The sequence below is a fragment of the Sorex fumeus genome, unplaced genomic scaffold (assembly GCF_029834395.1).
Source record: "Sorex fumeus unplaced genomic scaffold, SorFum_2.1 ptg000086l, whole genome shotgun sequence".
In the NCBI taxonomy this organism is placed as follows: domain Eukaryota; kingdom Metazoa; phylum Chordata; class Mammalia; order Eulipotyphla; family Soricidae; genus Sorex; species Sorex fumeus.
Genome location: NW_026606143.1, coordinates 18,394,057 through 18,409,155, shown reverse-complemented (window position 1 = coordinate 18,409,155; position 15,099 = coordinate 18,394,057). Strand labels below are relative to the sequence as shown.

Here is a 15,099-nt window from a genome sequence, read left to right as displayed (position 1 = left end):
TAGACATAGGTATACTGTATTCATATTTACAGATTGCGTGTCTAAGCTTTGCAAGGGGTGGGCTTCCATTGTAGTGGTGTAGTTATAAAAAAGAAGTGGGCTGTATTCAAATCATAAAACTCACTGAAAAAAGCAAGCTATGCGATTAGAAAGAAAACAGAAAATGTTAAAAGATCAAGCAGGTCAGTGTTTCAAATCAAAGGAGACAAAAAAGGTACCAACAATTGAAGCTGGGAAGAAACACCCAGAAAACTGAGATGAATCTGACGAGAGATAATAACGCAAATCCCTCTTGAGCAGCATGGATGCCCAGAATATTTTTTCCTATTTATGCTTAGCATACAAATAAGACAGTTTTGTATGGAAAAAAACTTCTTTAGGTTTTTCTGGTTTTGTCAGCTTCTTTGGTCTTCATTTTCCTTACACTTAAAATGGCTAATTTAGGATCACTTCCCTTCTTTTTAAAAAGACAACTTTATACACAGAATATCTAATAGTCCATTAAAATGCTGACAAAACTTTTGAGTAGCATAAGTAAAACATGTTATATCATTAGTGATAATGCAGGATGTAGAAATAGTTTAAAACTAGTATAAAGATATATAGATTGATAATTTAATACATTAATTAAATTAATTAAATAAATACACCAGTGGGAAAATCTTCAGAAAAGTAATAATATTGTGAAAACACTCTAGTGAGAATCTCTGCTAGGAAAGTCAAAGTTCTCAGACTGAAAATATCTTAATTGCGATAGATTAATGTCTTCATGAAACAGTTTCTTCAAGTATATAATTCAGGATCCACGGGGAGTTTCCCTTTCATCTCTAGAGATATAGGAGTATTTTACCACCTTCTTCCTTTTGCCACTGTTTTAAAATAAGCTGTCCTTTGAGGTATCATTATTTGCTGAGAAATTTGTCTCTTCAGCAGTGTTTAAAATTCTGTTTGGGGACTTATGACAGTATATGAGTACACTTTATTTCGCTTTATTTTTTCCCCTGTGGGCTGAGATAAAGGACAACAAGTGTAGTGCTTACCTGAGCTCAGAAACAAGAATAAGTCCTGAGCATAGCACAGCCCCAAGAAAAAAAGTCCTGCTTGAGAAGTGCTCAATTCCCAAATTGAGTAGAGTCATTCTAATTAGTTTTGGGAAAAGTCAAAGTAATTAACACTTCAAATATTGCTTTGGCTCTGTGCATTCTACTCCTAACTTGACTTCCTTGATTTGACATTCCTAGTCCCTATCATTATTATCCAACCTTCATATTTTCCAAAGTTTGAAATATATACATTGAAGGCATCCCTCAGTTTTCCTAACAGGAAATTAAATGTGTTCATTTTCAAATTGTATACATTTCTTTTATTTTTTGTTTTTATCAAGTTATTTTTATTTTTTATTTACATTTTTATTAGTGAATCATCATGATGTACAGTTGTAGATTTACAAATTTTTGTGCCTGGGTTTCAGTCATATAATGATAGACTACCCATTTCTTTTACCCTTTTTAAGACCTGGGCTTTGGCCCCACTTGGTTCTTAACCTCATATTTCTGGTTTTTGTGTGTCAGAATATTTAGCAGAGTGAACTATGGACTTGTGCGTCTTGCCTTTCAAACTGAGTGACCACAATAAATATATTTTAGAACTTCATGAAGATATATCAGTTTATTATCTGTTCACATCCTTCAACTAGTTATTCCTAACGACACATATATCTGGAACTATATATCTTATAAAGTATCTAAATATTTTCTGTTATTTGATAGACTTGAACTATGCTGACTAGGATGCCAATAAATTTGTAAAATCTTTGTGAGCATAGGATTTAGTAAGCTCTGAGAAGTATTGAGTCCTTAGTCATTGATTCCTCCCTCAGTCTCCATATTCTCTCTGCCTTCTCCTTTTATACTAGGAATAAAGCTTCATTGAACAGAGTTATTACTGAAGGCAGGGAGCTCACATTGCATGCAGACAACATCAATCTCCAGCATTCCATATGGCACCCTAAGCCCCACAAGGAGTGATCCCTGAGGAGAAAGCCAAGAGTACATCCTGAGCACTTTTGCGTGTGGCCTGAAATTTAAGAAAAAAGATATAAAGCTTCTTATAATATTTCCAGGCTATCACACTCTTCATATTTGATCTTTTTATATCCGTTCTAATAATTTTGACATAGTATCTTTCTAATTTCCTTTTTAATCTTAACTAAATGTCATTATATATTTTTCTCTAAAATATTCGATTTTCATTTCTAGAAGTGTTATGTAGTTTTTAAGACAGATTCATCATAACACCTATGTTTTTAAATTGTTCTCAAAATAAATTTATTTTATTCATGTTTTGATAGATATGGTTTATTTTAGAGTAAATTAATAAAAAAATATCAAGTGCATGTGCTACTAAGTCTCTTAGTTGATAAATTAGGTAATTGAGCTATATCATATTACTTCTATAAATGGGTTGTGAAATTTTGTGGTGAGTCAATATTCTGTGCTTTACTATGGGACTTTCCACTAAAAAGTGAATTACCACATTATTCTTTAGGGGGGAACCCAGAAAATTTTTGAGATCTAAGATTCTTTTCAGATAATTTTCTCAAAAAGATTCTTAAAATCAAAACCAACCTAGAATTCTACCTTCTTTATTTCTCTTTCTTTTTTTTATTTTTCTTTTTGATCTCACCCAGTAATACACAGGGGTTACTCCTGGTTTTGCACTCAGGGTCTCCTTATGTTGCTCAGGACACCATATGGGATGCTGGGAATCAAACCTGGGTCAGCCGCGTGCAAAGCAAACACCCAACCTGATGTGCTATTGCTCCAGCCTTCTGAATTCTACCTTCCTTAAGTGAGCAAGCAGAAGGGTCTGCAGTCCACATTCCTAGGCATTGCAATCTCCTGGTGTTATTCCATTAACCGCTGCAGTTGGGGTGGAGTTTGGCAGAATCACCCACTTTGGTTAACCCTAGTCTCAAAAATTGTATTTAGTGTATAAACTCAGACACCACAACTTAAGTTTTAATTTCCTTATTTCCTTTCTTGTTTTCTTTGGGGGGCCGCACCCAGAGATGTGCAGGGGTTACTCCTAGCTCTGCACTCAGAAATTCCTCCTGGCCCTTGGGAGACAATATGGGAAGTCGAGAATGAATCTGGGTGTGCCACATGTAAGACAAACTCCCTACTGGCTGTAATATCTCTCCAACCTCCTCAAATTTAATGTTCACATATATTTTTCTTTAGCCAAAATCCTAGGCAGATGGATCAGATTTGTGAAAAGCACTCACTTTCTCCATTACCTTCTGGAAACTTAAGTGTTCAGGCAGTCTTAATTATAGCTTGATATTTTATGTTATATAAGGTCACATTTTCTGGTTTTCATAATTTGTTTAGTTTTCATGTTTTCTTGTAAGTCGGTAACATGGTTATAATAGTGTAAACATTTATGGTTTTGATGTACAAAGTTACGTATCTTCATCACGGTCAAAATGCCCAAGACCCCCTACCCCTGTCCTTAAGGCCACCCATTTTCTATTTAAAATGCTTTTAAAACTTTCAATTAACAATAATGCCTTTTTAATCTATTTTCAGTAATATTTAAAATTTTATGCTCATTTCTGGTACTTAGGGGGAAGGGGAGTTCTACTATATATTGTGAGCTTAACTAAGCATTTAAAACACTTTTTAATGATTAATGGTGAGGGGGTATGGTGCCACCAGCAGGTCAATCTGTACCTGTGAGTTGAGTGCATCAGCAGCCTGATGGCACCATCAGACTTTCAGATTCCCCAAAATTGCTGCTGTGCCTTTGGCCAGACCCCAAAAACTTGGGGCAAAGTTTACCAAGAAAGTAAACGGCCAAAAGTTAGGTATGTGGGAGACACACCCATAAACCACCTCCGGCTCAGCTATATAATTGGAGGCATGGCCTCTCTGGTTCCCGATCGAACTGCTTAAGGGCCATGATCCCAGAGACTCAGAAACAAATCTCAGAACCCAAAGGGTTTTGGCAGAAATGTATCCTGTTCCTGCAGTAGGTTACTGGCACTGGGCCACTCCAAGTGGAAATAGGTTTCGTGCCTTGGTCTGTTCCCCTTGGCGTCCCGGTGACCGCCATCCTCCAGAGGCCACTGGACTTCAGGTTTGGGCCTGCAGTGACGAGACACGTGGGGCCTCACCAGATGGGGGTGGAACCGGCCCTTTCCTCCCCATCCCAGTAAGACCTCGAGTCGCTTGCCTACAAACGGCCTCTCTGGCTCCTGATCAAGCTGATTAACGGCCATGATCCCAGAGACTCAGAAACAAATTTTGAAACACAGTGGCTTTTGGCAGAAATGCATCTGGACCTATTACAAGGTGCTGCCACCTCAGAGCTTATTGGAAAGCCAGGTATGAGCTGGCGTTGATGGGGCAACTGCAGTCTCATGGGAAGGGGGACAGTACCGGCTCATTCTTCACACCCTACAGAGGTCATAGGTTGTCCCCCAGAAGCGGCTCTCAGGCACGGCCATGGCTCCAGAGGCAAAAGGACTTAATCCAGAGCCCGGCAGCTTGTAGCAGAAAAGTGAATGAACCATGCATTAAACTACGGTGCCATGCCTCCCCGGGAAGGAAAGGGTGTTGCTCCCTTCCGCCTTTTCCCCCCCTTGTAGCAAGGTGGCCACCGCCTCAGAGCTTATAGGAAAGCCAAGTATGAGCCGGCGGTGACAGGGCAACTTCAATCTCATGGGAAAGGGGGCAGTACTGGCTCATCCTTCACGCCCTACTGAGGTCACAAGTTTGCCCTGAAGTAAAAAGCACAGCCATAACACCAGACACACAGAAACCAATCTCGTAATTATCTGGCTCTTTGCAGAAATCCAAAATCATTATATGGCATTATAAGATTCCCATAACCATCTATAAAAAACAGAGTATTTCACAGTGCCTTTTCAGTAATTCTGATTGTTGGGGGGGGGGGGGGCGGAAATTCTAGACAATCATGGTGCATCTTTTGTTAAAATAATGAATGTAATCAATGTAGAGAAGAGTTAAGTGGAAATCATTTGCCTCACAGGCATTGGGAGAGTTGGGAGTGGGGGTATATTGGGGTTCTTGGTGGTGAAAAATGAGTACTGGTGAAGGGAGAGGTGTTTGATCATTGTATGACCGAGACTTAAACCTGAAAGCTTAGTAACTTTTCCCACAGTGATTCAATGCATAAACATAAGAAGAAAAATAAATAAAGTTATGAAAAAAAGTAAGGTGGAGTTCATGCCCAATTCAATAAGCTAATCAGTGGCTGAATAAATAGCAGTACTCCTACATAAAAAAAAAGGAAAAAGAAAAGTCAATGTTGGATAGGAAGAGGATACAAATGAGTTTTTACAATCAGAACATTTGTTGTCAGAGATATTCCAGTGGGAAAGGCACTTGCCTGGAAAGCAGCTGACCTTGATGCTGTATGAGCACCCCATTTGGTATTTCAAACCTGCAACACGGGATCTTTGAGTGCAAATCCAAGAGTATGCCATGGCAACAGTTGGATGAAGCTCAAAACCCTCAAAAATTAGAGAGTATATTAGATCATTTTCAGATTTTCATATATTTGAAATGAAGGATTCCATCTTTCATCTTTTTATAAACTGATCAGATATAAAAATAGCCTATTTGCCCAATAACCTGTATGTGGATTATGACTAATAAAAATTATAATCTAAATGTATTTCAACTATTTTTTACCACAATCAAGAAAAAAATCTTGTACTGCATTCACTTTAATATTGAAGCTGAGAGGAGGAATATTCTAGAAGCAGCTATAACCCGATTAATTTCACTTAGTAGCCACTATTACGTTTTATAGTGACAATTCTGTTTACAAAGAACATTTTATCTCAAAGTGATAAATTATTTATATCTTTTAAGTCCCCAAGGCTTCTGCATTCACAGCTCAAAAACTCTGATATTATTTCAAGGCAAAGAAAAAACCTGGGCATGAAAATCCCCTCCCCAACCCCACTTATTTTAGAATCCAAGTTCATTAGCTACCAATATATGATAAAAAGAAAACGGGCCAACAAATGCGTATCAGAGCATAGAATCTAGGTTGAATATTAATTTTCATAGGTGATGGCAGTCATTTCTGTGATTACTACCCTTTCACATCCATGCCTCATGGATATCAAAATCCTAATTGTAGAGCAGTGCTCAGCCTAAACTTTTTTAACCAGAAGAACACTAGTTATTCACAACTTCTAACATATGAATCTGTCCATAAAACTGAAATGAAATCCCCACCTTATTCACAGCAACCAAGGAGATGTGAAAATCTCCAGGGTTTATAAGCCCTGTAGAAATAAGTGTTGCTGAACACAAAGCCCTCAGATGTTCTAGACTATGAAACTTAATTCAGTGCTTATGCATGAAACCATTACAATTTTTTCATTTCTTTAAAAGAACTTCCATATGGGAAGTACAGAGATCACATTTAATGTCTTCAATTTCTCATGCGTACCCTTGGATAAACCTCATTCATTTCATTTAAATTTTCTATATTGTAAAGTATCAATGAAAATACCCTAAAGAGGGTTATTAGAAGAATCAAAACTAGTTAAACATTAAAGCTCTTTTTAAGGTTAAAATGTTGTTCTTTTTCATGAACTGAAAGGATATTTTGAGTACCAAGTATTTTACAAAATTATTCAAATAGGAACTAACATATAACAATACATTTCTCTTTGTAATGGAAGTGACTCTAACCAAGTTAACTATCAACAGTTTAGAAACAGCTTTATTTTGAAAGTGTTTACCTTGAATGTTATTGAAATACCTTGTGATAGCATATAATTTAGTTATTCATTGCAATACATTACTAAAAATGTCTTCATATATACTGTATACCACATTCAGTGTTAAGTACCCTATACCACATTCGGTGTTAAGTTTCAGGAACTTTGTCTTTCATTAAACACATACCCTTCCTCATGAAATTGTAATGAAACCTACTGTTTGGACAGACATCATAAATTCATAGCTGGCACAATCATAAGCGATATAAATTATTAAAATAAAAATAACTATGTATTATTACCTGTACTGACTACATGTCAAATTTTTATTAAACATTTCATTGTTCCTAAACAAAACCTCAAGTTATAGCACCTTTATAAGAATCTATGTAAAAAGTATTCCATGGAAAAATAATATAATACAAAGCTTCTGAGGTAGAAAACATAATAGTGTGCTTACTAGAGAAGAAATGTGTGTGTCTCTGGCAGGAGAACAGCAAATGGGGGATAAATTCATAGTACTGGGAATGATAGGGAGAGATCACTGAATGTAGTAGCTCAGAGGATTATGTTGAAAGTATGTTGAGCATCTGGGATTTGATAGAAAATCACTTACTTTCTGGGATATATTTTTGTCTTAAGGAGAACATTGAGTGTAGGTAGGGGAAGATTATAAGCAAGATATTAGATGATTATGATGTATGCTAGGGTTTCTGCAATGAAGTACTAAGGTGGAATGGTTAAACTGAAGATATATTTTGTAGGTAGGATCACTAAAAGAACTAGAAGTTAATTATAAGTATTCTATAATAGGAAAGAGGAATCAGATGTAAGGTTAGATATTTTACCTCACTCTAAAGCAAAACTATTGGCACCTAGAAAATTCATTTGGAGAAAATTTATGTGAAGGACAACATCAATCATTCTTCACTTGGCTACATTATGTTTGAGCTACCTATTAGGCAACAAAAATGATAAGATAAACTGGAAGTTGCTTGATATGAAACATTGAAAACCATACATCTTTCTTAAAAATATAAATGTTACTACTTTAAATACATGGTTCTTACTGAGATTTTCAATGACTTAAAGAAATATAAAATATTTTATGCCATCTTTTTTCAAGTGTCAGTTTACACATATGTAGATAATATTTACAAGGTCCTGTAATGCAAGTGTTTTAAAAATTTTACCACATTTCTCCATTACAAACAGCATTATCCTTATGAAGAAAATTGGACTGTCTCTCATATATGCCCATTATTATACAGCTAGCAGTCTCTAGTGGTATGACCAATATTAATATTCAAAGATATTCTTCATTCAGGTATGTGTAGAATTAAAGTCCAACTTGTAGGAAAACTTTTCATTTTTAGCATGCTCAAACTGCGTCAGTGTAGAATAAGTGACAAAGATAACTCTAACAAGTAAAATATGTTTAAAAAATAAGTGGGGCATAAGTGTCCATGTTAGATATCATCTATCAACTTTTATATACAACTAAATTTCAAAGCCAAATAAAGATGCAGTATTCAATTGATATTTCTTCTTACTTTAATTATGCTACTATCATAGAAAACCAAAACTTAATATAAAAAATTTCCCCAGTTCAGAAAGTTTGAGCTTTGTGTCTTTCAGACATAAAATTAAAAAGATAATCAGAAATATAAATCAGTATTTACTAGGTGCTTCAGATTTTATAGAACTACATAACTCTACTTTATTACACTACTAATGTTTTAAAAGGAATGTTAAGGACTTGATATATTTAGGGGCTTGGTGGCATTTACATTGGTTGTTTATGGAAAATTTTGATATCTTGTTTATTTAACTATACCTTACCTATGCAGACAAAAATTTTAATCCTATATATGAGCTTTGTAAAACTATGAGAGAAATTGTGATGAAGAAAGTAGAAGTCATGTTTCAAGATAAATGACTACATTCTGAATTATCTATTAAATTAAAGAAAAATTATTTTTCATGGTTTATATTCATGGCCGCCTCAATTTTTCAGACGACTTTTTTATCTGCAGACATGGAGTTTCTGTAAGCATGAGCTTGAGTAATTGATGACATATAATATTCCTAACATCTAATATGAAGTATAATAGACTTAAATGTACAGTCATCTAGAGCTGGACTTCAAATGTAATAAAGCTTCAATATGTCTTATATTACTTCTCCCAATTTCACAGTATATTTAGTTCCTATTCAATCTTAGGGTATTAGATTTCAAAAAACAGCATACATATTCATGGATTTTTCTAATATATAAATAAAAGTGCCAATAACAGGCAGTACATTTCCCTTGGTATTAACAAAATTCAACTGTTAGATCAATTTAAATATATTATCATATATTCTGCGAAAATAAAATATAAGGCATGTCCTAGACGTATTTTAACATGTTTAAAAGCTTTTCCTTCTCTAGAAGCCTGTGTTCACTCTTAAATATATATTTATATTTCTTTCTCTACTCATATTTCACAAAGTAAAGTTCTTTCAATAAAAACTATTCTGAGGAAGACCGAGAAATAATATAGCAAGCAGGGCTCTTCTTTTGCATGTGTCTATCTAGATTTTATCCCCAGCAACACTGTCCTCCAAGTCCGACCAGGAGCAATCCCTGGGCTCATATCCAGGAATTCATCCAAAGCACCATGGGGTATCACCCCCAAAACAAAGAGAACGATAATAATACTGAGACTATTACTGCTCCTGCCCGTCCTCCTCCTCCTCCTCCTCCTCCTCCTCCTCCTCCTCCTCCTCCTCCTCCTCCTCCTCCTCCTCCTCCTCCTCCTCGTACTACTACTACTAATCTGTATTAAATGGAATTGACAACGTCACAAAAGAATTTTTAGACTTATTTATGAGTTGACACAAATGAAATTGTTATCTGCACAGGTCAAAATTGCTGTTGGTTGCATCTGATTCAGCCTAAGACAGTTATAAAGACTTATTTTCTAGATTTGCCATCTTTCTTTGCAGTCTATTTACAAAATTACAGAGCAGTGGCTGTTTCTCTCCACTTTATAGTCTCTCAAACCAGGAACAAATAGTACTAGAAAAACCTCTATGGTTTATGCCCCATTACAAATAAACAACTCAGAAAACCAGCATACACATTTGAATAGCCCTATTCAAAAAAAGGAATCACAAATTTTCCATTCAGTTTTCTGAAAGAAGAGCGGTCGCTTCTTTTTCTTTTGGTTCGTAATATTTCATAGACACATCGCTTGGTATTTTCCAGATGTCTGTCAATTATCAACCATCTCACCAGGCATCCTGTTCTAATAAACCTAAACCCATTACATAGCTAAACCTGATATGAGGACTAGTCCTTAAGTCAATTAGGCCTTATGCAAGCTAAAAAGGATTCACAAAAGAAGTATTATTTGTCAAGTATACATTGGTAAAGTAAAATTAGCATGAGATGATCTTAGGAAAGCAATGTATATTTTCGATAAGACACTGAAAGAAGGAAATGTATGGTCGATTGACAAATCCACATTGCCAATGTTATGAAAAAATGATGTGGCAAAAGAAATTAAGATGCATTTTTCTTTAAAATCTTTGATTGGGGATTCTCTCCAAAGGGCAGTAAACTAGTAATGGGTTTAATCTAAAGAATTAGCCACTAGTGTTAACGAAAGTCCAAAGTGAGAGTGAAGTACTCACTTCAGAATGCATATTAGAAGTTTGAAATTGCACCCAGATCTTTTTTTTCTTTTTGTTAATAGAAGCTTCTGTATTAGAGAAGTAGTTGCAAGCACCTACGTGGTTTGCCAGTAACAACTCACAATTTGTGCAAAGTTGAGTCTTCGAAACTGAGCAAATTTGCTCTCAATTTCCCGCCAGCGCTTGCTGAGCTGGATCTGAGTTGGTTCCACTGCCATTGCGGCCCCATCTTTAGACAAGCCCTCAGCTTGCCTATGCACTGCGTTCAGCTCCTCTTTCTTCTTCTGCAATTCACGATCAATTTCCTATTGAGCAAAATCAATACAGGGCCCAGGGCAGTTAGCTAACCACATCAACCAACCTGCAAGCAGCACATACTTCTCCCAGAAATTCCATAGGGGTCATTTTATTGTCACTTCTCATAACTTACAAATATGGAAGCCAGAGTTGTTTATTTTCACCCAAGCATTCAAATCTAATTCCAATTATCCCTTGAATGCTCAGCTTGAGTTATTCTAATGGCGAAAATAATTGAACTGATCTAACTCTTTCTTCTCAACTGCTTGAGTGTTTGAGGGTAGATTCATCCAAATTGGAGTGATTACTCACTATTAACGATGAACCATTCATACAGAATCTAATTTAAGGGGTAAGTGAATATTCTATTTTTCTTTTAAAGTGTTGAGAAACTCAACAGAATGAAGCAAAGAAAAAGTGGAAAATAACAAAAAAAGACATCATTGGACAATATGCAAATAAATCTATAGAGAGTATACAATGATGTATGAAGTTGCTCTAACGAAATGAATGTGCTAACATGAGGAAGGAGTCATCCATATATTGATAAGTCATTTGCTCATCTGGAACAAAGATACACAAAGTCAATTACAATCCAACCAGGAAAAGACATGACATTGCTTAATTCATTTTACATTGTCTAAAAAGAAAACTTTTTATTTGTTTAACATTGTCAGTCAGAATACACTTAATACAATACATTTACTAAAACAAAACACAATACAATAAAGACACATCAAATCAGAATGCTAATTGAAGAAACAACAACATTTTAAATATGACTCACACAGGTTAAGCTAAAAAATTAAATCGCTGTAATAAACTCTAGTATTGACATTCTGAAATAACATTACCTTTAATTTCCTTTCATCTTTGGGTTCAGGCAGGCTGGCTAATTTGTTTTCAATGTCATCCAAGCATTTCAGGAGATCATCAGCCTGCCTCTTGTACTGATACCACTGATGAGAAATCTCTAGAGCCTTTTTTCTTCTTTGAGACCTCAAATCCTGTTCATAGTGCAGATATTATTAAAATATCAATATATATGTATAGTAGACTTAGGGCTGCAGTTATTTAAAAATAATTGAGCCCCTCACCTTGTACAACTTCAGTTAAGTCCACATTTAAATGCTAGACATGAAAGATAATTTTTAAATTATCTACACGAACATATAAACAAGAAATCCGAGTCCATTTCAAGTATTTTCTCTTGACATGTTTAAATTTTGGGGGAAAACTTGCTATAGTTAATCAACTAACACATAGTGAGATGTCCATGTGAAATATATTAATATAAACAATTAACTATATATTTGTACAAAACTTAGTAGGTTTATATTTCACTTTTAAATAGGTACTGTAATAAAGCTTATATAATCAGTATTTGGCATGTCAACAAAATTTTGAATTTACATTAAAGAAACAGCATTCATGGCTTTAGAAACCCCTGTAAAAATGTCTGGGGGGCATTATTATTTTAAGATTAAAAACAAAGCCATCTTAGCTAAGACATAAACTGTTATGTGCTGCTGTGTAGTTTAAAGTGTACAGGTTTGAAGTATAATAATTGTATAAATGTGAATGTATATGAAAATGACCATTTGAATACTATACAAGTGCCTTTTCTATTAAGACTTGGAAGATCAACATTTTCTTATCATAGAAAATCATGTTACAAATGCAAAATGATTAATTACTTTGAAAAGGAAAGGAAAGTGCTTAGTTTTCAATCAACCTCATGAGAAAAATGAGTGACTTATTTAACAAATCAACAAAGGAGGAAGAATTAATCATCTTGCTACTTACAAGCACTCCCTATGTCTTCCCTGATCAATAGAATTTGTTGAAATGCCATTTTATGATATACTCAAGGGAGCAAGAAAGCTCAGAATGTAAATTTTAATTTTTTCAGAACAGTAGCGATTAGGGCTTTGTGCACATATATGACAGGAACAAAGTAAATAGTATAATAGAATTGCTGATATATTCATTGCACTGGAAAGTTTTAACCTTCTCTGAAATTTTCCATAACAACTAAAATTTGAGCCTTTTGGCAGGTCAACTCAGTTACTGAATTTGGAGGCGCAGATTAATTTGGCACATATAGGAGCTTTTTCATTCCTTTCCGCATATTTTTGCAATAATCTGAATTTCATTCCCCATCTCATTCAAAATTGGGGGTGCAACATTGATTATAGTTGAACATTTTTATTTGAATTTCTAAAATTCTTGTGAAGATAATAAATGCCTGGAATGAGCCAGATATAATGCTGTATATTTTCCTAAGGTAACAAGCTACAGCCAGGGTAATTTCAGCTGACCCATGCTTTATTCATGACATGACTCATTTCTCTACCAAGAGAAAGAATTTGTGGTCATCAACTATGAAACCCCTTCTATTTCTGATGCATGAGGTGCAGTGTGATGTGTGAAGATAGTTAGAGGTTATAATATAGATTTCTTTACAGATATGCCAGATAACCATTAAACACAGCTGTTCAGTAGGACACATATCATCATATGACCAGTGTAGATGCTTCTGAAAGCTCCATCACAGCTGGAAGTGTGTGAATTACACAGCTTTCTGAATTTCTGAGCACATTATGGCTTGCTCCTGAAACTCCCTCAAGGAAGAGGCCTTTTCTATTTACTATATTTATCAGCATTTACCTTCAGAACACCTGCTGGCCAATTAGACTTTCCTTGTGGATTCCTTGCAGGCACAATATTGTGTAATTGCATTCTCAGCAGTGTTTATTTGGTTGTTTGACTCTATAGGAAAAGGCTTTAAACTCTTATTTGCATACAGAACGCATATCCTATCCACCTACTAGTGGATTAACCTTGATGGTTACATAGGTCTAAAAAGAGTGATTTACAATGAATAGCTCTGCAATTAACAGTATTGGAAAGTCAGCCATGCATGCAAAATGGTGATTATTGCAAGGCACAGACACAAAAAGGGTTATTTCACCAAATTCTTTAGATGTCCAGTCTCATATTATGAAACACCTAGATATTGTTACAGGAAAATCAATATTATTTCCTTCTGCAAAAATCCCAGTGAGTGACATGGGGTGAAGCTATATTCTACTGCTGAATATGAGAATGTCAGTTCTTCTTCAAGGGTATCACAATTACTCTGAGGATTCCAATATAGAGACGACTCTTGAAGAGGCTTAGTGAATTGAAAAGAGGAACTCTCTTTTAGATGAAATGAAGTAAACTGAAAAAGTAAGTAGAATCCCCATCATTAATAAACAAACATTGTTACCAAAATAACTGGAGCTCTAAATAAAATCAATAAAAGGAACAGAGTGCCTAAAATTCATAGACAGGTTATTGTGATAGCTAAGGAGTCTTTTCAAGACAGCTGAAAATAGCATAAATATAAACATTAGAAAATTAGGCGTGAAAACATCACAAATTATAAATTCTATCATTCAAATTATCTGTAAAAATAATTACTGATGCAAAATTTATCCTCATCTTTTAGCAATGCATTTTTAAAAATCTAAGGCGCTACTCTAAAATGATAAAGAAAGCACACCTATTAAAATGAAAAAAAGTATTTCTGCTGACCAATATTAAGTATATTTTATTTATGCACAACATACTTTACCCTACATATGAAAAAAATCACAGGCAAGGTATATTATAATTTTAGCTCTAATACCTTGAGAGCATTATGTTTTGTCTGTAACAGCTGCTGTTTAATCTTTATTTCCTCTCGCTTTCTCTCATCTGTGATTCTTTGTTGTAAGTTGTCTCCTCTTTGCAACAATTCTTTTACAGTACCCTCATTGTCTTCGCTCTGATTAAAAACAACAAGTACAGGCTTCATTTTGGTGTTTAAAGAGCTTGATATCGTTAACAGAGATAATAACACGTTATTTAAACACAGACAGAAATCCAATGTAAAACTTTCAGGGAATGTTATCATATGGCACTATGCTCACATCTTTTATATGTTGGACTTTAGCCATCAAAAGAAAGTTTCTGCCATCTAGTTCCAAAGAACACATTTGATCAGTGCACATGAAGGAAAATGCGACAATAAGGCACGTCATCAGTTTAGACCAGTCAGGAATGACAGTGAAGCGTTCACTTTCTCTTTACTTTATCATGAATTTAATAAAAAGCAAAAAGTTTGGAGAACTAAACTTGACACTTATTTTGCTAACTAATCCATATAAGAATATAGAAATTTATGTGGGAATATTCGATGGCATCAAATCTTAAATTTAATTATGCTTCACTTACTCCTAAATCAAGATAATGTTTCTAATGAACATTAATTTCAATTGTTTTCTGTTTCAAACTTAAATGCCAAAATCAGGATGATGTTAGGGCAG

At 34.8% G+C, this 15,099-nt stretch overlaps 1 protein-coding gene across 3 annotated transcripts in view; it reads right to left on the bottom strand.

Moving 5' to 3' along the window:
• DMD (dystrophin) overlaps window positions 1–15,099 on the bottom strand; it is a 2,292,284-nt gene that overhangs the window by 1,333,987 nt on the left and 943,198 nt on the right. For all 3 annotated transcript variants that reach the window (XM_056131284.1, XM_056131279.1, XM_056131278.1), the window contains 3 exons: window positions 14,421–14,558; window positions 11,599–11,751; window positions 10,570–10,752 (listed from right to left, as the gene is read on the bottom strand). In XM_056131284.1, coding sequence (XP_055987259.1) covers window positions 10,570–10,752; window positions 11,599–11,751; window positions 14,421–14,558 — 474 coding nt within the window. The remainder of the gene's footprint in view (window positions 1–10,569; window positions 10,753–11,598; window positions 11,752–14,420; window positions 14,559–15,099) is intronic.